At 43.0% G+C, this 25,000-nt stretch overlaps 3 protein-coding genes across 3 annotated transcripts in view; 1 reads left to right on the top strand and 2 right to left on the bottom strand.

The window, feature by feature from the left end:
- The window catches only part of LOC141111901 (serum amyloid A-3 protein-like), a 10,652-nt gene extending 9,908 nt beyond the window's left edge, over positions 1 to 744 (bottom strand). The window contains exon 1 of the mRNA XM_073604112.1: positions 606 to 744. The gene's annotated coding sequence lies outside the window, so the exon portion shown is untranslated. The remainder of the gene's footprint in view (positions 1 to 605) is intronic.
- SAAL1 (serum amyloid A like 1) overlaps positions 1 to 25,000 on the top strand; it is a 165,567-nt gene that overhangs the window by 21,876 nt on the left and 118,691 nt on the right. The window lies entirely within an intron of this gene.
- The window catches only part of LOC141111898 (serum amyloid A-5 protein-like), an 8,498-nt gene continuing 6,218 nt past the window's right edge, over positions 22,721 to 25,000 (bottom strand). Inside the window, exons 3-4 of the mRNA XM_073604108.1 lie at positions 24,809 to 24,947; positions 22,721 to 23,048 (exon numbers count right to left, since the gene is read on the bottom strand). Of these exons, the coding sequence (XP_073460209.1) occupies positions 22,907 to 23,048; positions 24,809 to 24,947 (281 nt within the window). The 3' untranslated portion in view covers positions 22,721 to 22,906. The remainder of the gene's footprint in view (positions 23,049 to 24,808; positions 24,948 to 25,000) is intronic.

Genomic DNA, 25,000 nt, shown 5'->3' with positions numbered 1-25,000 from the left:
CTCGAATGGAAAAACATACAAAAAGAAAAGATGTATACACTAAAAAAAAAAAAAAAAAAACAGGCAGATGGATTACTCTGCCATCACGTTTCTCTGTCCACTGTTGAAAATAAATAAATGTATAAAGAAAACAAAAAAAAGAATAAAAAGGAAAAAAGTTTCTATTCATTTTTAATTATGGATAGTCATCTGCTTTGTGAATTTGTCAGAATCAGCTGATGGAAATGCCTTTTTAATTCATGTAAAATATATATATATACCCTGTTTCCCCGAAAATAAGACCTAGCGTGATTGTCGGTGATGGCTGTAATATAAGCCCTACCACCCAAATAAGCCCTAGTTAAAGTCCTTGTAGGTCTTATTTAAAGGGTAGGGCTTATTTTCGGGGAAACAGGGTAGGGCTTATATTGCAGCCATCCCCGACAATCACGCTAGGTCTTATTTTTGGGGAAACAGGATTTATATATATATATATATATTCTTATATGTGCAAAATGCATAAAACTGAGTTAAAAAAATTAATAAAATTGGCACGTTTACTGAGAAGAACATCAGACGTGTGTTAGTAAATTTGTAGTAAGTATAATGATGGTGTAGAAGCTCACCTAGATTCGGGATGCGTCCTGTGCTCCTGTCTTGGGATGTCCTCCTCCTCTCCTGTCCTCTTATTTATTTGGGAGATGGGGGGTGGGGAGGGCTGTAATGTTTACTTTTTTTTTTCATTTCTTGTGGGTGGAATTTCTGTACATTTTTTTTTTTTTCTTGTGCCCCCTGCTGGGTATGGTGGGCACCGCGCACGTTCTGTCCATCATTTGTCAATAGGGGAATTTCCCGGCTGGAAAAAAATTGACTTTACGACCTTTCAACCTCCAAAGGAGGAAAGTCGTAATCCAGTAATTGGGGGAAATCCCAGCCAAGGTCCACAGGAGACGGATTGCAACTTTTGTTTTGTTTGCTGGATGAAATTTGGGAATAGTACAGATGGTGTACAGGGTGTGCCGGGCAAATTTGTCTGGGATCAGTCTGCCACATGTAGATGTAACACATAAGGCTTGCTTCACATTTGTGCAATGCAGGAACGCAAAAAAATCACACTCCTTCCCGCAACACACACAAGAAAAAACAAAAAAACATCCTTTGCAGGTGACTGTGCCAGTAATTCCTAATGATACCCCAAACTCACACCAACATGTATAGTAAGGGGGGATTTAATAAAACTCCTGCAGAATCTGATGCAGCTGTGCATTGTAACCAATGAGCTTCGAACTTCAGCTTGTTCTATTCAGCTTTGACAATAAAACCTGAGAGGCTGATTGGTTTCTATGCAGAGCTGCACCAGATTTTGCACTCTCCAGTTTTAGTAAATCCCCCTCCAAAGTATGAAAAAATAGTAAGAAGAGCCTGCAAGACTGTAATCCTTGAAGTATCGTTAATTTTTACATCAGAGTGACAATAAAACAATAAAGTTGACGCGTTTTTGGCAATAGATTTAGTTGTAGCTAGTTTGAAACAGATATGGCAAGAGATATATACAAGCTCCACCTCTACATAATTGGCCTATCAGGTTAGTGTCACAGAAAATTAGCATATTTAAAGAGGAGGACCAATCAAAAAAAAATTAAAAGGCAGAAGCTACAAATACTGTAGCTGCTGACTTTTAATTGGACACTTACCTGTCCCTGGGTCCAGCGATGAGAAAGTGAAAGCGTGGACTAAGATTAAAGTCAAGATTTATGGCAGGTTCAAAAAAACAAAACAAAAATATATATATATTTATGGCAGAATCAAAAAAGGAAAAAAAAAATGTCAGGATCAAAAAAAAAAAAAAAAAAAAAAAAAAAAAGGGGGAGAGATTCACAAATGATTGGTCAAATATGTCAGGAGGAAAAAATAGGAGGCAGAAGACAAGCACAGAAGGAACCTGAAAAGGACAAAATCTAAAGCTGAACAATATCCCCAAAATATGATGCAACTTGGTGTATATAAAATATAATACAGTATCTCACAAAAGTGACCCCTCATATTTTTGTAACTGTTTTCTTCTATCTTTTCATGTGACAACACTGAAGAAATGACACTTTGCTACAATGTAAAGTAGTGAGTGTACAGCTTGTATAACAGTGTAAATTTGCTGTCCCCTCAAAATAACTCAACACACAGCCATTAATGTCTAAACCGCTGTCAACAAAAGTGAGTACACCCCTAAGTGAAAATGTCCAAATTGGGCCCAAACTGTCAATATTTTGTGTGGCCGCCATTATTTTCCAGCACTGCCCTAACCCTCTTGGGCATGGAGGTCACCAGAGCGTCACAGGTTGTCACTGGAGTCCTCTTCCCCTCCTCCATGACAACATCACGGAGCTGGTGGATGTTAGAGACTTTTTGCTCCTCCACCTTCTGTTTGTTTGAGGATGCCCCACAGATGATCAATAGGATTTATGTCTGAAGACATGCTTGGGCAGTCCATCACCTTTACCCTCAGCTTCTTTAACAAAACAGTGGTGTATTTGGGGTCGTTATCATGTTGGAATACTGCCCTGCGGTCCAGTCTCTGAAGGGAGGGGATCATGCTCTGCTTCAGTATGTCACAGTACATGTTGGCATTCATGGTTCCCTCAATGAACTGTAGCTCCCCAGTGCCGGCAGCCCCAGACCATGACACTCCCACCACCATGCTTGACTGTAGGCAAGACACACTTGTCTTTGTACTCCTCACCTGGTTGCCGCCACACACGCTTGTCACCATCTGAACCAAATAAGTTTATCTTGGTCTCATCAGACCACAGGACATGGTTCCAGTAATCCATGTCCTTAGTCTGCTTGTCTTTTTCAGCAAACTGTTTGCGGGCTTTCTTGTGCATCATCTTTAGAAGAGTCTTCCTTCTGGGATGACAGCCATGCAGACCAATTTGATGCAGTGTGCGGCGTATGGTCTGAGCACTGACAGGCTGACCCCCCACCCCTTCAACCTCTGCAGCAATGCTGGCAGCCCTCATACATCTATTTCCCAAAGACAACCTCCAGATATGACGCTGAACACGTGCACTCAACTTCTTTGGTCGACCATGGCGAGGCCTGTTCTGAGTGGAACCTGTCCTGTTAAACTGCTGTATGGTCTTGGCCACCGTGCTGCAGCTCCATTTCAGGGTCTTGGCAATCTTCTTATAGCCTAGGCCATCTTTATGTAGAGCAACAATTATTTTTTTCAGATCCTCAGAGAGTTCTTTGCCATGAGGTGCCATGTTGGACTTCCAATGACCAGTATGAGAGAGTGAGAGCGATAACACCAAATTTAACACACCTGCTCCCCATTCACACCTGAGACCTCGTAACACTAACAAGTCACATGACACCGGGGAGGGAAAATGGCTAATTGGGCCCAATTTGGACATTTTCACTTAGGGATGTACTCACTTTTGTTGCCAGCGGTTTAGACATTAATGGCTGTGTGTTGAGTTATTTTGAGGGGACAGCAAATTTACACTGTTATACAAGCTGTACACTCATTACTTTACATTGTAGCAAAGTGTCATTTCTTCAGTGTTGTCACATGAAAAGATAGAATAAAATATTTGTATATGTATGTGTATATGTGTGTGTATATATGTATGTATGTATGTATATGTATGTGTGTGTGTATATATATATATATATTATACACACAAGCACTACTGGGAGAGGGTAAGAAATGGGTTGCCACCTTATAAGAGGAAGTGCCTTCATATCAGCATGTTCGAAATAACATTTATTTGTTTAATAAAACTGCATATTTAGAAATATTGAAGGACTTTTTTTTTTTTTAAAGCCTCCATCTGACGTGATATTAGGTTTAATTTATAGGGCAGTTCATTCATTTTAATGGGCTGCCCCCTACAGGCAACAATTGCAGCAAGGAAGCTAATGCACCTTTTTGAGCTTCGAGTGCTACAAATCCTTTAACTGCATGATTGGCGCTAATTTTGTAGTGTGCAAAAACGCTTATCGTGCTTGCTACGTTTGGGATGCCATTAAAGTAGAAGTAAACTCTCATTTGTGATTTTTACCTACAGGTAAGCTTATAATAAGTCTTACCTGTAGGTAAAATGAATGGGCACCGCTTAGGAGATACTTAGACAGGCAGCAGCCGGTGACGCGCTGAAGACATGGACTCGGGGGGGGGGGGGGCCAAATGTAACTGGGGTGCGTGAAAGTGATGGGGCAGCTGCACAGCCCCTGCATTGCATCCATCTGACAGCTTGTGTAAAATCCCCACCTGACATACATCGGTGGCAATCTAAAAAACAAACAAATTCTTGCAAGCTGCCATGTAAAGTTCCAATTGATTATTGAGGACAGCTGCTAGCATTGATCACGTCCAATATGCTCGTGTCAACCCAGTAAATAAAATGCTGCACTATACGAATGTAAGTTTATATAACCTTCACATTCAATATTGACACTTTTAACTCCAAAAAAGTATATTGCAATCCTATGCAGTCACATGTTATACGTGTATTATAATCCTATATGGTTAAAAAGTGCAATCCCCATGCGATAGTTATGCCGCGTACACACGGTCGGAATTTCCAACAACAAATGCTCCCCATTGATAACGTCATTTATGACAAAACGCGTCTGTGCGAGGACACGTGTTGACGCCACCACGCTCCTGCGTTAGGAGGACGGGATATCGTTTGCAGCCGGCCGGCTTTGCTTTTTACATGCAAAGTTTTTTCTCTATGTAAGTGCAATATCTTTTAATAAATTATTAGTTGTGACAGTATCACGCTATGGATGGCTTTTCTTCCTCTGTATATGGCTGGGTCTCGTGGTCTGTGTAAGGTCGTGTGGTGTCAGGAGTGGTCTGGGCATTTATCCAATCATCTAACCATCCAACCTCCAGTCCATCAGCGGATCTTCCTCACAAGAAAAGGCCCTGGCCGGGTATAAGCCAGCTGCCCGATTTTGCCTGCCAGCTGGTAAGCAGGCTTTTCTTAAGGTGGTGGCACGTTTGATATATGTTTTGATTCACCCTGGTGTTCGTCATTAGATTGAATTGTTCACCGTTTATCCACGAGCAATTGCATGGACTTTCCATTTAATAGCGCAGCTTTTTTCCCCTTTAAACAAATGTTGGATGTGAGCTTGTTGTCGGAAGTTCCGACCGTGTGTATGCTCCATCGGACATTTGTTGTCGGAATTTCCAACAACAAAAATTTGAGAAGGGAAGGGGATCGCCTGCTCCAGGTGGAATGTAGATATAGAACTCTCCTCGTAACTGGAACACCAGGTGCTGGCTAAGCATATAGCAACATGAGGCAAAAAGGAAGTTCTGGACAGCCTTTATTTGTAAAAAGTCATATGACTAAGCACTGTTAAGTGTGAAACGCGTCAGTTCGTTTGTCCCATTTTTTTGCTGTGGCTTGTATCTGTTGGACTTTTTACAAATAAAGGCTATTTTCCAGAGTGCTGCTGTCCAGAACTTCCTTTTTGCCTCATGCAACAAAAATTTGAGCGCTGGATCTCAAATTTTCCAACAAAAAAATCCCTTGTCGGAAATTCCGATCGTGTCTACACAATTGCGATGCACAAAATTCCACCCATGCTCGCAATCAAGCAGAAGAGCCGCACTGGCTATCGAACTTTGTTTTTCTCGGCTCGTCGTACGTGTTGTACGTCACCGCGTTCTTGACGATCGGAATTTCCGACAACATTTGTGCGACCCGTGTGTATGCAAGACAAGTTTGAGCCAACATCCTTCAGAAAAAAAAAAAACAGGATTTCGTTGTCGGAATGTCCGATTGTGTGTACGGGGCATTACAATGACAATCCTATGCGTTAATTGCTGTGACAACCTGTGTGCCTATACACAAATATATATATATATATATATATATATATATATATATATATATATATATATATATATATATATATATACTGCATCCACATTATAATCCTATACAATTAAAATTGCAATCCCATGTGATAATTTCTGTGACAACATATGCGTCTATACACAACGTTACAATCTTATGCGATTAAAATTGCAATCCCTCTGCGACAATTCCAATGACAATCCTGTGCGATTAAAGATTACAATCCCCATATGTTGTGACAACCTGTGTGTCTATACACAACTATATGTATAAAGTGCATCCACATTGATAAACAAAATAGCAAATATATCGTGCTTAAAGTGGTGTTCCGGCCGAAATTATACTTTTTAAATAAAAATCCCCCTATAATACACAAGCTTAATATATTCTAGTAAAGTTAGTCTGTAAACTAAAGTCTGTTTTGTTAGTTTATAGCAGTAGTTTGTTATTTTATAAACTAACAGCTGACCGTGGCCATCTTAAGTGTGGGCATCTGAAGCCAGACTGTATTTCTTCCTGGATCTTATCCTTGCAGATCTCGCACATGCTCACTGCAGCAGAAGCAGTGTAGTAGGTTTCAGGTCAGGTTTCCATAGCAACGGCAGTGTCATAGGAAGTTGCCACCCCTTCCCAGAAGGCATTACAAACAGGAAATGATGCAATGGGCCACGGCCAGGGAGGAGGAAGTGAAAAATGAATACAGCAGATATACAGTAGGTGCTGAGAAACATTTTTTAAAAATATCCAATTCGTTTACAGTGCGCAGTTTAGTGAGGGATCCTGAAGAGTTGTAAAAGTGGGTGGAACTCCACTTTAACGTACTCTTAGTGCAAAATTATTCATGCATTAAAGTGCCTTAAACAGAACGCAACATAAAAAGTCCATTCCTATTTCTTTCCACCTTATAATTCTCTTTACAGATAATAAAACAACATGTACTCGTGTCCACTCTTGTGCTCCCCCTTAGGTGTATGCGCTCACCTTAGAGTGTGTGACCTCGCACCTAAGCTTGGTCAAAACACGCTTTTAAACCACCTCTGGGTTTGTAATCAGCATTCAGATCCTTGGCTGGTTACTTGCACATGTATCCATATAGAAAACAGAGGAAACTCGATAGTGTAATATCGTTTTTTTAAAATTTATTAAAAGATGACAATCTCCCCTATAATGGGGTACTCACATTTCATAGGTGCTAAAGTGCACCATTCTGTACAAGCCAGAAATGATGACAAGCGCTGTACTGTTGTGTCCTGTCCTCTGCTGAGACACTTCGCCGTCTCGCACACCGTCCTGTCCCCTCCCCAACGCGTGTTGATACCGGGAAATGACGTGAGAATTCCCCCTGAGGAAGATACATCATTTCCCGGTATCGACACGCGTTGGGGAGGGGACAGAACTTTTTTTTTCTCTCTCCTTTTTTTTCCTCTTTTTTCTTTTCTTCTTCCTCCTTCCTCTCTTTCTTTCTTTCTTTCTTTCTTTCTTTCTATTTAATTTTCAAAATCTTAGTACAAAAACAAAGAAAACCAAACCCCCCCACATATGGGGGGAACATAATAGGACAGCTATCAAAATTCTCTTGGACACATACAATAAATAATTCCCCCCATATGCCTCACCCGTTCCCTCCCGCCCCCTCTCCAACAATTGGAAGACCTGTCTGGCATAAACTTGCTAATTTTTACTGGGGTCATGTACCACCTAGTCAAACATTTATAATTACTCTCCCTTGTTTTTATGTCCACTGCCGTACCGTGTGTTGCCCCCAAGATGTTCCTCACTTTAGCTTCGTCACCGCTTGCACCCAATTCCTCCTCCCATTTTTTGATGAATGGCGTAGACTACAGCCCCGATCCCCTCACCAAAATTTTGTAAATCTCTGAGATTTTCCTCTTCACTGAATCTTTACAGAATAATTCTTCTATCGGTCTATAGTCCGCTTCCTCCCTTAATGTGCCTGGAAGACTGTTAACAAAGTGCACGAGCTGGCCGTATCTCCACTCGTTTAATAACCATAAATCCACTTGTGACTTTAATTCTCTAAATGTACTAACTTCCCCATGCTTAATAATATCCCTTACTTGTACCCCTGTGTCCAATAACCATTTACCCCCTACCTTCTCCATCACCGGGGGAAAGTAAATATTCTCTTTCAAAAAAATTAAAGGTGAATTAAACTCCCATTTATTGTTGAAGTGCATCTGATCCCAAATTTTAAATGTAAGGTGTGTAATATAGTGTGTATCTTTCCCCAAATTCCTAAAGTGTGGGGGATTCCAAATCAAATGATTTAACTGTGTATTACTTAACCCTTTTTCTAAATTAACCCACCTTTTGTTACCTCTGTTATTTTCCCAATCCAGTGCCCGTGCTATTATAGTTGCTTTATAGTACATCCTAAAATCTGATAGGGCTAGCCCCCCACTTATTTTTTTCTCTCCTCAAAACTGTATGGGCTATCCTAGGTTTCTTATTATCCCAAACATACTTATTAATTAAACTAGTCAGTGCACTAAAAAAATTTTGTGGTAGGGGAATTGGGAGCATCTGCATCTTGTATAACACCTCTGGGGCTAACACCATCTTTACTATGTTAATTCGCCCCATCCAAGAGACATGGCAGTGTCTTATTCTATTAATTTCCCCTCTAATTTCGTTTAGAAGGGGGATAAAGTTCAATTTGTACAGCTTCTCTCTATGACCGGTTAAATTGACTCCCAGGTATTTAATATTGTCTTTCCAGGGGAAATGGAAAACTGCTCCCAGTCTGCTTGCTTCTTGTTTGTTTATATTAATCTTTAGGGCTTCTGATTTCTCTATATTAATTTTATAATTTGAGAGCTCACTGTATTTCTTCAATGTGGCCAACAGATTTGGAATCGTAATTCTAGGTTTAGAAACATAAAAAAGTACATCATCCGCAAAAGCGGCCAGTTTATGTTCCTCCTCACCCACTTTGCAGCCACTTATATCTGGATTTCTCCTGATCGTGGCTAACAAGGGCTCCAGGGCCAGAACAAACAGGAGCGGGGACAAAGGACAACCTTGTCTTGTCCCGTTTTCCATAACGAAATGTGCTGAGGGAACGTTGTTGACTTTTACGAATGCTGTAGGTTGGGTATACAAGGTTTTTATCCATTTTAACATTGTAGGCCCTACTCCCAGTACTTCAAGTGTGCAAAACATGAACCCCCTGTCTACCCTGTCGAACGCCTTCTCGGCGTTGAACGACAGGAGCAGACTGGGGGCCCCGCCCGACTTAAAAGCCTCCATTATCAGGAGAGACCGCACCCCGTTATCTCTTCCTTCCCTCCCAGGGACAAAGCCCACCTGGTCTGGATGAACCAGGTAGGACATTTTCTCCCTGAGCCGAAGTGCCAAAACTTTGGCATAAAGTTTTGTGTCTGCGTTCAAAAGCGCAATCGGTCTATAACTCGCGCACGAGGTACGATCCCTCCCTTCTTTGGGAATTAGCGTCACTGAAGCCAATAGAGCATCTCTACACATCTCTCCCTGCCTCCCAAGGCTGTTCCACATTTGGCACAAGCGAGGGACCAGGGTACTGCAAAATTTTTTAAAGAAGCTGGTTGTGAAGCCATCTGGTTCTGGACTCTTTCCCGGGGGCGATGACTTTAGGGCCACGTATATCTCCTCTTCCGTTATCGGACTCTCCAGTTCTAATACATCTGCTTCTGGCAAGGTAGGGAGGTCCGCCCCTTTTATAAACTCTCTCATCTTCTCTTCTTTATTTCCCCTGCTCTTTTCCCTCTGCCCTACTGAATATAGCAATGAATAGAACTGTCTAAATTCCTCTCCTATCTCTCTGGTGGTGTGTCTCATTTCACCTTTTTTATTTTTGATCTTCTCTATAAAGTTCTCGTCCTTTTTTTTCTCTAATGACAGATGCCAAATGCTTCCCCACCTTATTTCCCTTCAGGTGGCAGTTTTTTAGATATTGATTCCTGGTTTTCATTGATTCTTCCTCCATTAACTCCCTTAGCTCCTCTCTTTTCAATGTTAATTCTTTTAGTACAGGTTCATCACAGCCCTTAGAGGCCTTGTGGAGCTGTTCTAATTGGTATATGTTAGAAATGAGACTGTCTTTCATTTTTCTCCTTTCTCTCTTCTCGCCTACGTCAATAGAGATTAGGACCCCTCTTATGTATGCCTTAAAGGTCTCCCATAGGACTGCCCCTGATGTCTCACCTGACTCATTAATGACAAAGAACTCATCAATTTCCCGTTGAATTTTGTTAACAACACTATCCTTCTTGAGAAGACCTTCGTTGAATCTCCATTAGAATGGGACCCTTTGCAGGCCCCTGAACTTAACTAACATTGATACTGGAGCGTGATCCGATAGGGTCACAGTCTCGATTTTTGATTCCATTATACCCTCCAGCAGACTGTGGTCCACCATCAAGTAGTCCAGCCTTGAATAGGTCCTATGGACCGGGGAGAAGAAAGAGTAATCCCTCTCCTTGGGATGTTGCACCCGCCAAACATCAATTAGTTGGTTATCGTGGAACTTTCTCCCTAGACTCATGAGCGACTTTTTACCCACTTCCCGGGTTCCAGATGACCTATCCAAGGCTGGATCTAGGCAAAAATTAAAGTCACCTGCTAGAATCGTTTCCCCTTCCTTAAATACCCTCAAACTGTCCACGGTCCGGGAGAGGTATCTTATCGGGTCTCTATTCGGACAATAAATATTGGCTAATGTGTACGTCCTTTCCCCTAGTTTAATTTTTACAAACAAAAACCGCCCCTCTGCATCAATCCTCCTCTCAATTAATGTAAATTTAATCCGTTTTGAGAACCCGATAGCCACTCCCTTCGCCCTTTTGATTGGTGTATCACAATAGATCCAGGAAGGGAAATTTTTTGAGTTCAGCTTAATATTTTCCTCATGTACCAAGTGGGTCTCCTGTAAGAAAATTATGTCTGTACCAAAGCTCTGCAATTCATTTAAAATTTTTCGTCTTTTCCCTGGTGAGTTTAGCCCCTTTACATTATAGGACAGACATCTAATCTCCATGCCACTCATTTCCGCCTCTCCTTTTAATATTACTCTGCGAGGGCCCCCCTACCCCCCCCACCCCCCCCCTTACCCACCGTCCACCTCCCCCCCCCCCCCTCCCGCTCCCTCCCCCCCCCCCCGCTCCCTCCCCGGTCCCTGCTTGGACTATGGGCGGCAGTGCCAAGGATACTATACTCCCGACCTGCATCCCCTTGTGCTGTGGGGTGAGGCTCTGGCTATGGACAGCTGTGTGGTCACTCCTCCCCTAAAGGTTGAGTGTACTGCGGAGGCCCTCCTACCTACTCCTCCTTCTCCCCCCTCCTCCCCAGCCTCCCACCACCCCCCCCAACAACCCAACCCCCCGAAAGCGAAGAATCCCCACCAGCCCCCCGTTTCCTTCCCCCCACTCATATTAGGGACGTTTACTATCGGGCCCCTTCTTTCAGGGCAAAACCCCTTCTGGTATGTCTGGAACAGGGATATCCAAGTTTCTGCAGAAATCTTGCAGGTCGCCCTCTCTATTTATTTTAAACACCCTGCCCTCTCTCTTCACACTCAAAGATAACGGGAACCCCCAACTATATTTTATATTTGCCCCCCTTAAGTCCAAAATCGGTCTTAATTGGCGTCTTCTCGCCAAAGTCCCAGCAGAGAGATCTGAAAATATTTGAATTTCCTGGTTGTTAAATTTCACTGGTTGTACTCCTCTCAGACTTCTCCAGATCTTTGCCTTGTCCTCGAATTGATGGAACTTGACTATAATGTCTCTGGGCACTTCATCTCTAACATTTGGAGGTTTTCTTATCCGGTGGACTCTATCGATCTTTAGATCGCAATCTGGTTCCCTACCCAGTAATGGGTTAAAAGGGTCTTTCATCACTGCGAACAGATCTTCACCGCTCTGCTCTGGTAGGGATCTGATTCTTAGGTTTTGCCGCCTGTTCTGGTTTTCTTGTTCTTCTAATTTGTACATCAGCTCCTGGTGATCCCCCTGCAGTGTTTTTACTTGTTTCTTGAGCACCACTATTTCCTGGGCCTGGTGTTCTGATATCGTCTCTACCTGTTCAACTCTTTTTAAAAGATGTCCCATGTCTGTTCTTACGTTAAGGATTTCTGCCTTAATTGAGTTTTCCAACCTGAGGAACATAACTTGCATCTCGTACTTGGTTGGAAGTGCTTCTGCAGCCAGGTCCGCTTCCAAACTTAGATCTGGTTCAGTTTCAGCGGAGGCGCCAATATTGGGGGTCCCCCCTTGCGCACCTTTGTTCTTGACAGTGGGTTTCTTTTTATCTTTAGCTTCATGTTGTTTGCTGTCCATACTTGGGCTTTTTAGATATTTTTGGATTGTACTGGAGTTTAGGCTCTCTCTGGGCTTGCTGGGCTCTGCTTGCTTTTGGGAGCGACCTCTCATATTCCTCCCTTCCTTTACACTTCGTTCGTTCACCTATTTTTACTAGCCCCACAGCCACTGCAGGGTTAACCTACCTCCGCCTCTCCCCTGCACGGCCGTTCAACAGTTTACAGGTGTTTTAACTTTAAAGCTTTAACTCCAGGTATGCACCCCGTCAGTTCTTTTAAGCTTACTTCCGGACACTTTCACAATGCAATTTTGTTAATGAAGCCCCAGGTCCCTTCAGCCTCTTTTCTTTTCTGTCTTGTAAGGTTTATGGTAAACATACATACATTGCAAATCTTCTATCAATCTCTGGTCCACTGCATTTTTGTGCTGAGTTATTATTTCTATGATAAAGGCTCATAACCGTCACAGCAATACACTTCAAACAGGTAGGGCTGTTATCCCCCAAAAAACAGGTCCTACCTGGGTCCAACGGGCCTCTTTAGCGGCTTCCCGGTCCTCCAGTGGGGGTTGCTTCACACTGATAGGGGTGCACACCAACTGAGGAGAGGGGATCCCCACGCCGCTGGATCTTCACTTCACAGTGTGCCGCTGTAAGCTGGAGCCGCCAAACGCTACGTGCGCAGCACACGCTCTCTCCTCCACACTCCGTCTCTTGGTGCTGTGCATCTACAGAGCACAGGGGGATGACCCGGAGAGCGTCAGGGAGGCATCCAGGGAGCCGCGCCGAAGGGGGGGGGGGAGGGGGGAACGCTGTGATGACCAGCGGACGCTGAGCCGGTGTCTTATCGAATTCAGTCCCCTATCATATAGTGTCCTCCCTGTACTGCGCAGGCGCAGTACGGAGGACAAAAGAGACGCCGAAAGTCTCCGAAGTTCAACAGCTGATCGTCAGCTGTACACGGCGCCTGCGCATTTATTCTTACCCTATGTCCAGGATCATTCCCTACTATCCAAGTGGACATAGAGTTAGAATAAATATTTGCCGAGCGCAGCGAGGCCGTGCCCGAAGCGTGGCGAGCGAAGCGAGCCCGCGAGGGGCCCTCTTACACTGCCATCGCTAACAGGTGCCCGAGCGCCGTGTACAGCTGATGGTCAGCTGATCAACTTCGGGCATTTTCGGCATCTCCTGCTCCTCCGTACTGCGCAGGCGCTGCGCCTGCGCAGTACGAGGCGGACACTATCTGATACGAGGACACTATATGGCAGAACACCGGCCAGCCTGCAGCTGTCTTATGAGTGGTCCTTGTCTCCTTCTTTGGAAATGACTGGCCGCCCAGCGTCCACCTCCGCCACCTAAGAGGGGGGGGACTAGTCCGGGGGACCCCGGTCTCTCACCCCGTGCCTTCCAAGCAGCCGTTTTCATTCCTGCCTCCGTCCTCCACAGCCCCACTGCCAGGCCCCTCCCTCCCTTCTTTCTTTCTTTCTTTCTTTCTTTCTTTCTTTCTTTCTTTCTTTCTTTCTTTCTTTCTTTCTTTCTTTCTTTCTTTCTTTCTTCTTCTTTCTTTCTTTCTTTCTTTCTTTTTCCTCCTTTCTTTTTCCTCCTTTCTCCTTCCTCCTTTCTCCTTCCTCCTTTCTCCTTTCTTTCTTTTTCCTCCTTTCTCCTTCCTCCTTTCTCCTTCCTCCTTTCTCCTTTCTTTCTTTTTCCTTCTTCCTTCTTCCTTCTTTCTTTTTCTCCTTTCTTCTTCCTCCTTTCTTTCTCCTTTCTTCTAACTTCTTTTTTTCTTTTACTTTCTTTCTCTTTCTTTTTCTTTTTCTCTTTCTTTCTTTCTTTTTCTTTCTTTCTTTCTTTCTTTCTTTCTTTCTTTCTTTCTTTCTTTCTTTCTTTCTTTCTTTCTTTCTTTCTTTCTTTCTTTCTTTCTTTCTTTCTTTCTTTCTTTCTTTCTTTCTTTCTTTCTTTCTTTCTTTCTTTCTTTCTTTTTCTTTCTTTCTTTTTCTTTCTTTCTTTCTTTTTCTTTCTTTCTTTCTTTTTCTTTCTTTTTCTTTCTTTCTTTCTTTCTTTTTCTCCTTTCTTCTTTTGTCTTTTTTCCTCTTTTGTCTTTTTTCCTCTCTACTGCCCCTTTCTTCTCTCTTGTTATCCCTTCTTCTCCCTTCTTATCCCTTCTTATCCCTTCTTCTCCCTTCTTATCCCTTCTTCTCTCTTCTTCTCTCTTCTTCCTTCCCCCTTCTTCTCTCTCCCTTCTTCTCCCTTCTTCTCCCTTCTTCTCCCTTCTTGCTTCTCTCTTCTCCCTTCTTGCTTCTCTCTTCTTCCTTCTCGCTTCTTGCTTCTCGCTTCTTGCTTCTTCCTTCTCTCTTCTTCCTTCTCTCTTCTCTCTTCGTCATCTTTTGTTCTTCTTTATTCTTCCTATGACTTCTAATGCAACACTTGAAACAAACAGCACACCAGCATGATGTGACGCCTTCATAAAAATTTTAATAATCTCATGCCTCCCAGCTAACACATGTGCAGCGTCGAAGAGGGTGGGCTTTAACTGTCGCACATATGTGTCTATAGGCAGCTGAGGTTTACATGTTGAGAGCACGCTCCCTGCACAGTGATCAAGCTGTCATAGACAGCTCCTGGTCTCTAGTAATGATTGGGAGATGGGCTGTCATGTGACCATTGTGACAGCCAATCACAGTGGTGATGTGATCCGGAAGTCTGTCTAGCCCTCCTGGGCATAAAGATCCTGTTGAGGGCACCTCAGGCGGGAATCAGTTAAGAAATAGTAAACTTGCCAACTGTGTTTGTGATATTGTTTGTCATAAAAATCATCATCCGGGAAGTGATCCGCTCATCTCTCTGTACACAAAGAAATCTCTATAACTAATCCCGTTATAAAGCATGCTGCCACTTATGTGGCGTGCGTCATCACTGACGTGTTTCAAGGGTGGACCCTCTTAAAGCACTGATAAAGAGGGGTCCGCCCTTAAAATACGTCCGAGTGACGCACGCCGGAGACAGCGGTTGCATGCTTTATAACGGGATTAGTTAGATTCCCAGTCTGGAGAAAGCAGCAAAGCTTTGGATTCCATTACTCTCATATAGAATAATAAATACTAATTACTATAATAAAATATTAATATAATTTATCTAAGTGGGCGAACTTTGACATTTTCCCGCACAGGATTGTATCATTTTAGTAGTGCGCTGCCTTTAAAGAAAATGGTACATGCACCTTTTCTGGTGCGTTACAGTCCATTTAGATGCATGGGCTGCCTTTAACAAAAGGCATGTTAAGTGAACACCGTGCAACAGCGTGAAGAGGCCCCAAAAGTATGGGCAGACCTGACCTGCATTTCACTTCTGCAGTCCGCTTGGCTACTTAAACATCTTAGCAGTTGGCAGCAGAGAGAAGGACAAGAACTCCTCCTCCCGATCCTGTGCTAGTCTCTCGCCCCCTCACCATCTCAGCAGTCGGCTGCAAAGAGGAGGACAGAACTCCTTTTTAGAGACCTGCACCTCTCTGTGCTGTCGCAGCAACACCTCGTCTCCGCCCTGCACCTCTCTGTGCTGTCGCAGCAACACCTCGTCTCCGCCTCACAAGTCTCAACATTCAGCTGATTCCTGCCCTCCTCTGGTCCACCTCCAGACTCTGTGTAGCGTCACATATGGCGACCCATCACATTTCGCTACCCGCTGGAGTGCGCATGCGCGACGCCGCCATATGCGTTCCAACACTTTTACGACAAAACTCCACCCCTAAGTCCAGGTTCAAGCCCCACCATCCAAGTGGACATAGAGGTAGATTATAATTATGCCGAGCGAAGCGAGGCCGTGCCCGAAGCGTGGCGAGCGAAGGGGAGTTTTGTCGTATATGTGTTGGAATGCTAATGGCGGCGTCGCGCATGCACACTCCAGCGGGTAGCAAAATGTGATGTGACGCTACATCGGCACATTCTGTTTCCCACCCCAGCTTCTTCCCAGCAGTAGCACAAGGTAAGGGGGCTGGCACTGTGATCTAAGGGAGGGTTGGGGGACTCTTGACTTCTGACGGTGGGTGGGCTGGTGGGTGGGCTTGCTCTGTACATCTAGTCTTATAGATACAACCGGCCCTTTTGAGGACAACCATAGTTCTGATGAGGCCTGAGATGAAATTGAGTTTGACACCCCTGCCTGCCATAACTCATTGACTCTTATGAATTGTTGCACTCACCCGCTTATATTCTCTCATAAAGTGTTGACTGTAGTGCACTAGGCCTGTGTGCCCGCCTTGTTTGTATTTTCTTTTCAGGCCAAATGTTGTTCATTCAGAATAGAGTGAATCAGAAAAACACCACATTATGACCACCAAACAGAGCTGACAATCAAAGTAAATAAGTAATTTCCTGTGATCATCAGCTCCCTCTAGTGGCCATAATGCCGTATTTTCCTGATTCAGTCTAAGACAGCACAGTGGCTAAGTAGTTGGCACATCCACCTGCCATCATTAGGGTCATCGGTGCCAACCACGGCACTACCTGCCTGCAGTTTGCATGGTCTCCCTGTGCCTGTGTGGGTTTTCTCCCACACTCCAAAGACATGCTGGGAGGTTAATTGGCTCCTGTCTAAATTGGCCCCAGTATGTGTATGTATGGGTGTGAGTTAGGGACCGTAGATTGTAAGCTCCTTTGGGGCAGGTCTGATGTGAATGTATAACCATTTAATGCAGGGCTCGACAAAACCCAGGCGCCAGGTCGCAATGGCGACTAGAAACTGTGTCCTGGTGACTGGGCTACACCGCAGCAGCTGGGACGTGGGCCCCCCCGACTTCAGCCGGGCTTTGAGGCCTGCCGGAGCGGGATACACGCTTTCTGCTAACCAACGCCCTCTGGTGGACTGTGATGAGCGCGGATTCCAAGATAGTGGTAAAAATTATTTGGCAAAATATCAGAATCTACTGAACCACTCTGATAGCAAAACCAATAAAGAAGCAGAGTATATATGTAAAATATATTCAAATAAAATTATGCAAGCATACCAAAATAGTGTTATAAAATTGTGCAAAATATCAAAACATTGTGAGCCACTCCGATGTCAAAACAATAAAATAAGCAGAGTGGTAAGAAAGTAATACTAAAAATAAGTGAAAAGGACTGTGAAAAGTAAAAAAGTTAAGTAATGTCCCAAAGAATTCAAACGATCAGAAAAAACTATAATATGTCCTTTCGATCAGTGGCAATATTCTTGTTGTGGTAAGTGCTCCCCGTCTTCCACTGCACCCCCACTTGTGCCCTCACTCACCAGAGTGCCCAACCCCTGCAGGGGTAAAAGGCATGTAGATCAGATCCAGCAATGATGTTCCTTTAAGATGATCTTCAGTCCAATGGCCGTCCTCCCCTTCTCTGGTATCGCGGTTCCCCCAGCATTAAACATCCATATGTGGCAGAGAAAAAAATGCTCTCATAGCGTGAATCCGAAAAATTATGTAGTTTATTGTTGAAAAGTATATATAAAATACAAAGGAAGGAGCTGACAGCGCTCCGCTACAAGTTAAAAGCCTTGGCTGGATAGGCAGCGTGTTCCGGCGTGCGTTCCACCAGCCGCCTATGCAAACCCGGAAGAATCGTAACACAAGAGGTAGACGTATGCGTACCACGTGGCCACGCCTTACACGTTTCGTCATCAAGACGTCATCTGAGGCGCGCAGATGACGTCTTGATGACGAAACGCCTAAGGCGTGGCCACGTGATACGCATACGTCTACCTCTTGTGTTACGATTCTTCCGGGTTTGCATAGGCGGCTGGTGGAACGCACGCCGGAACACGCTGCCTATCCAGCCAAGGCTTTTAACTTGTAGCGGAGCGCTGTCAGCTCCTTCCTTTGTATTTTATATATAAAAACCTAAAAAAATTAAAATCTTAAAACAAGATCTATACATAGTAATACAAAACAAGAAAGGAAAAAGCTAAATATCTCCTTTTATAAGCATATATTGTACATTTAGCTTTTTCCTTTCTTGTTTTGTATTACTATGTATAGATCTTGTTTTAAGATTTTAATTTTTTTAGGTTTTTATGTACACCCAGAGGAGTACATTATTGTTATTTATACATGATTTAACTCTTGTACATTAAGGATTGAGATATATAGCTGCCAGAGCCTGTCCCGTCCTATACGCACTGACAGAGCCATTATGTATACCACACCGGAGTGTTTTCATAGAAAATCCACCATCAGGGACACTGGATAAGTACACATGTGAGCCAGTGCAAAATGCTGTATGTTACTAATATGGAGCATTACGCTGAGCGCTAATCCCAGTTTCCCCCTGTTTACATCACTCCCTACCCCCTGTTCTACACTCTTTTTACACTGTTTTTACTATTATCTGCAGTTGGTTTGGGAACTACCTGCGACTATATAAGGTCCACCAAGCCGCCACCTTTAAGCGCCTTATATCGAGCACCGTCTTTACCAATCAGTCCTCATAGTCCTATTTGCGGCCATATATATCTAATAACATGCCACAGACATCTATGATATTAGTGATGCGCCTTCTAACTTGGTTTACATCTACTGACACAATCCCCTAAAAAATGGCCGCCGGTATATTATATTAGGCTACAGGAAAATGGCAGCCTATTCAACATAGAAGCCTACGGCACTGGGAATGTGCCTTCCAACCAAAAAAATGGCCGCGCGCATGTTTCGAAACTGACCCTTTCAAACATGGCCGCCATAACATTACAGCGGGCCACAAGAAAATGGCCGCCCATTGACTACAATGAGAAAACTATTTAAAGACATGAATGTGCCTCCCCTGTCATCCCCTGATGAAGTCACGTGATTGGGTGACGTCACGCGTAGGGACGGGATAGGCACTGACACAGATCTGGATTGACGAGCTCGCCGCTCGTAGGATTTACATGTGATATGCATCTACTTCATGTGAGTACATGCTTTTAACCTCAATAAAAATATCGATTTGTCCGAAATACTACACTATCTGGTACCCTTTTTGTTCTCCCTTATGTTGACTCTGCTACTATTGATGCTGGTACTGAGGGATTAAAGTACAGGGACCACTGGCTCCGGTCCAGGGACCCCAAAGAGAGACCATCTCCTCCATTTACCTTCTATGCGGTTGTCCCATTGCCGCAAGGTAAGGGGCCATTACTCACCTGTTTGTGTTTGAGCACGAAAAGGATATATACCCTCTCTCTTTCGGCACCCCACCGGCTATTTGCTGCACAGTTGGATTGCTAAAGGATCACAAAATATCTCTTTTGAGCTTGCACTGGCATATATGTTTTATTGCATTTAAAAGACTTGGTTTGGACTTCACGCAACAATATATATATTTTTTAGTGTCATTAACTATTTGGGTTTCATAGAGAGACGTCACACACCTGTTTTTTGCACTTATGTGTTTTTTGCACATTATTTATTTTTTGCATAGGTTGCACTCTTTCCTTCATGAATATTTATTTTGCATAGTTTGCACTTTTTATATTTATTATATATTATTATAGTTTGCACATGCTATGTTTGTGATATTTACTATTTTTATTACTCACTGTTTTAGTACATGTATATGATCATATCTATTTATATGGGTTGCACAGACACAACAGCACTTGGTTTTTTGCACAAATTATCATAGCACCAGGTGTGTATGAGGATTATGGGTGGGATGAGTGTGATGTGTGGGATGAGTGGGATGTGTGGGATGTGTGGGATGAGTGGGATGTGTGGGATGTGTGGGATGAGTGTAGGGCTGAAACAACTAATCGATTTATCCACAACTAATCGATTATGAAATGAATTGATTACTATTTTCATAATCGATTAATCGGCCAGTAACATAATGGGGTTAAAAAAAATAAAATGAGCCCTTATAGTACAAAAAGAGCAAATAATCGCTACTGTAAATATTACTTTCACAGTTCTACAGTAAAAAAATGAACCCCTTACAATAGTGATTATCTGCTTTTTTTTTTTTTTTTTTGTACTATAAAGGGCTAATTTTAGTTTTTTGAACCCCATTATGTTACTAAACGTCTTAGACCTGGTTCATATCTATGTGTTTTTTTGTGCTTTTTGCATAAACGCACTACAGTTCATTTACATGGTTTCCTATGGGACACATTCACATCTATGCTTTTTTCAGCCACTGCGTATTTGGAAAGGGTCAGGGACTTTTTTTAAGGCGAAACTCTGCTTCTTTTGGTTCAATATACTTCAATGGAGAAGCTGCAGAAAAGCATGTAATGCGTTTTTGCAGCAATTTGTGTTTTTTAATTTGCCCAACAACAAATTGGCCAAAAAAAAATGCAAAAACACAAATCGCAGCAAAATCACGTGCGCTAAAATCAAAACGCACAGCAAAAAGCACTGCAGAAACAGATCAAAAGCAAACTACATAGGTGTGTTCCGAGCCTTATGCTGGCCACACCGATCAATTTTTTTTTAGACGAAAAATCTTTGTACATTCGCTGAATAAAAGAATGTTGTTTGAAATTTTCACTTGTTTTTAACATTCTGTTTTTAAAATGAATGTCATTTCTGAAAGAAAACTACATCCACTGTCTGAAAATTCCTTTGATTATTTCCAAATTTTCCCGTCACTGTGGTTGAAAATGAACGTCGATTTGACCCCACTAACGATTACAAAATCGAACGAATGTTCTTAAAATTACATTTTTTTTTAAGGAAGACATTGTTTTTTTTTTTTTTTTTTTTTTTTTTAATGTGATCTCTGAGTCTGATATTTACCAGATTCACCCTTTAATAGTATATACAGTATATCTCCTCTAATAGTATGCACAGTATATCTCTCCTCTAATAGTATATACAGTATATCTCCTCTAATAGTATATACAGTATATCTCTCCTCTAATAGTATATACAGTGTATCTCTCCTCTAATAGTATATACAGTATATCTCTCTTCTGTCTGTTATTCTCAGAGTGGATTTGATATTTTGCTCCCAACCATATAGTTGGTTATTTATATTTACCACTGCATATAGTTATTTAAGAATAAATTGCCTTTTTTTAAAACTTTACATATTAACTAAATTATACACCGTATTTTTTTTTTTTTTAAAGTTATTAACCGATTAATCGAAACAATAATCGGCCAACTAATCGATTATGAAAATAATCGTTAGTTGCAGCCCTAGATGAGTGTGATGTGTGGGATGTGTGGGATGAGTGGGATGTATGTGATGTATGGGATATTACATACAAGCATCTGGAATGGATGCTCAATGATGAGCTCAGGTCAGGGGCATTTTCTGAAATCAGTGGGCAGCCTGTGTGCAGGATCATAAGTTGGGCCCCCGCAGCTGAGAAAAAAGTGCGGCGCTCGCTCTGCGCCACAGGAAAAGTTGGTTGTGATTTTTCATTGCGCTGAATACTGGCTGTGGCTAAAGGAATTGTGTGATGACAGGCCGCTGGCCTAAAATCCGACCGTTGGTACGCTCCATCGGACAATTGTCGGATTTTCCGCAGTACTGAGCTCCCCCCCCACCATTACTGTTCTGAGCCCTCCAGTATTGTCCTGAGCTCCCCATTATTGTCCCGAGCTCCGCCCACCATTACTGTGCTGAGAACCCCCCACCATTACTGTCCTGAGACTCCCATTATTGCCCCGAGCTCCCCCCACCATTACTGTGCTGAGCTCCCCATTATTGCCCTGAGCACCCCCCGCCATTACTGTCCTGAGACTCCCATTACTGTGCTTAGCTCCCCATTATTGCCCTGAGCTCCCCCCACCATTACTGTCCTGAGCTCCCCATTATTGCCCTGAGCTCCCCCCCATTATTGTCCTGAGCCCCCCATTATTGTCCCGAGATCCTCCCATCATAACTGTCCTGAGACCCCAATTAGCTGAGCTGTCCTGAGCTCCCCCCACCATTACTGTCCTGAGCTCTCCCCCCCCACCACCATTATTATCCTGAGCTCCCCCCCACCACCATTATTATCCTGAGCTCCCCCCCCACCACCATTATTATCCTGAGCTCCCCCCCCACCACCATTATTATCCTGAGCTCCCCCCCACCACCATTATTATCCTGAGCGCCCCCCCACCACCATTATTATCCTGAGCCCCCCCCACCATTATTATCCTGAGCTCCCCCCCCCCCCCCACCATTATTATCCTGAGCCCCCCCCACCATTATTATCCTGAGCTCCCCCCCCCACCATTATTATCCTGAGCCCCCCCCCCCACCATTATTGTCCTGAGCCCCCCCCACCATTATTGTCCTGAGCTAATGAAAAAAAATGCACCACAAATGCATGTAAACGTGCATAGAGACCCGCACATGGGGATTGCAACACTAATGAACCCCTAATTAGTGCGGTTTTTCAAGTCACATGTTCATCTCCCCCATGTTCCTGCAGGAAGAACGCTTTTGTAAGATGTGTCTTGTGTTGCATTATTTTAGTGCAACTTATTAACAATGTGCTAAAAGCGCATAATGCATGTTGAGGAAAGCGCACATGTGTTTCCTAATGCGTTGGTGTGATCGGGCCCCAGACCTGGGAATAGGTAATAACCTGGAAGAATGAGCCTGGCATTGATGATATGTAAATATTTATTATTTATATGCAGATATGAAACGTTTCTATAATTCTGGATAATATTTGTACAATGTAACATTTTGCATCATTCCCGGTCTTGTGGGTTCAGCAGCGTTTCCTGTCCATTGATTGGTTATTGGTTGTTCTCGTAGTTGTGATGTCAGATGATCGGAAGGCGGGGCTTAGTATTTGTTGGGTAGCCCCGCAGGCCTGTAGCGATTGGGGTCACCTCCGTTCCTCCCCCAGTGATTGGCTTCCTGGTCCAGCCGGCTGTCCTCCGCTCCTCTGCCGCTGCCTCGCGTCTGGACGGCTTCTCTTCCATTGCTAGAGAAAGATGGAGACCAGAGTCAGCACACACCGGGGGGGAGGGGTTAATCAATAGATATCAGATCATTGACTGATCGACCTGTCTGATGTCCTAAGCCAGTAGTCTCCAAACTACGGCCCAGGGGCCGGATGTGGCCCTTTTAATTGCTTTTATCTGGCCCTTGGGACAATATTTCATCCTCTGGCGCCCACAAAGGGGCACAATCCCCCCCCCCCCGCACTGGCGCCCACAAAGGGGCACAATCCCTTTTTGGACGACGCTTTAAAATTTAGGTCACCAGCTTAAAGTTACAGAGGAGGTCTTAAAATTATTATATTGCTCTCGAAATAATGTTTGTGGCGATGGCTCACATGTGTAGTACGAACGCTGTTTACATATGCGGGCGCAACCTACGTATGTGAGCATGAGGGGACGGGGAGCTTTTAATTTTTTTTTTTTTTTTATTATTATTATTATTTTTTTTTTTTTTTCTACACTGTCCCTTTTATTTTCTTTTTGATCACTTTTTATTCCTATTACAAGAAATGTAAATACCCCTTGTAATAGAAATAAGGATGACCGGTCCTCTTTAGACATCTGGGGTCAGACCCCACACATCTCCTCTCTGACCTGGAAAGCATGGAATGACATGGAGAAAAAAAAAATCTCTGCTTTCCAGGAAAAAAAAACTGACAGTATTTACATCTGCCCGAGCCTGTGTTTTCGTCAGATTTGGCGACCCGTCACAATTTGTAACGGAAGTGACGGTCCGTCGCCACCATCTTGCTACACCCCTCACTGCTCTACAGTAAGGATACAGTGAGAGATACAGTGAGAAGGCGGCAAGCGGACATCTTGTTACACCCCACCGGAGTCTTACATTTCACACTTATTTTTTAACAGTAAACGGAGCTTATTTAGTGAAATACAGGATTTAGAAATCCGACGGGACTGTTTAGATGTTCAATTTTAACCGCTTAAAGACCGAGCCACTTTTTGAGATGTGTTGTTTACAAATTAAAAACAGTTTTTTGTTGGGTTTTTTTTTTTTTTTTGCTAGAAAATTACTTAAATTACTTATATTATATATTTTTTTTCTAACACCCTAGAGAATAAAATGGTGGTTGTTGCAATACTTTGTGTATGTGTGTGACATAATAAATAAAAGATATATATATATATATTATATCACATCACATCACACCACACACGTGTATAATGTGTGTGTTGGGGGTTCTAAGTAATTTTCTAGCAAACAAAAAAGTAGTTTTTTACATGTAGAAGCGAAGTGCAGTAATGGCCCGGGGGGGTAAGAAGTGGTTTAAAGGCAACCTGTCAAGTAAAAAAAAAATTGTATTAATAAAAAAAAAAAAAAAAAAAAAATTCCTCTGTTTACCCCCTTAATTTTCTCTAATCAGATTTTATTAACTCTTTATTCTCCTCATTTATTTTATAAACTATTAATAATTAAAACTTGTTTTTTTTGTTTGCTCTGTTCATTGATATTTTTACACCTTTAACATATATTTACACATTTCACATTGAAAAAAAGCGCAAAAAAAAAAAAAAAAAAAAAGTATCGGTACTCGTAAAAAAAAAAATGGTATTGGTGCATCTCTAATTGTCAGTCAAACTATCACAGCACTGAAAGCTGTGTCTGGGTAATGAAGGGGTATTACAGGCTGGTACTCGGGTGGTTGGTGAAGATATTTTTGCACACTCGGCATGTTTCCTCCACCGTCGGCCTCTCCTCGGCCTCCTATAACTGCTCTCTTACCTTATAACCCTGGCAGCCCAAGACCCGCCTGGTCCTCGCTGTGCAGCATCGTAGTTCCCCCGAGCGTGGAAATACTTGTCTGCATTTTTGTAGTTGGCTTCTCTCATATCCATGTAGGCTCTGTACATGTCACGGGACCCTGAAACACACAGGAGGTACTGAAATGAGTCTTATATTCTGCTGACAACAGGC

The sequence above is a fragment of the Aquarana catesbeiana genome, linkage group LG11 (genome assembly GCF_042186555.1).
Source record: "Aquarana catesbeiana isolate 2022-GZ linkage group LG11, ASM4218655v1, whole genome shotgun sequence".
NCBI lineage: Eukaryota > Metazoa > Chordata > Amphibia > Anura > Ranidae > Aquarana > Aquarana catesbeiana.
Note: the sequence above shows the minus strand (reverse complement) of the source record. Positions and strands in the feature narration are given on the sequence as shown.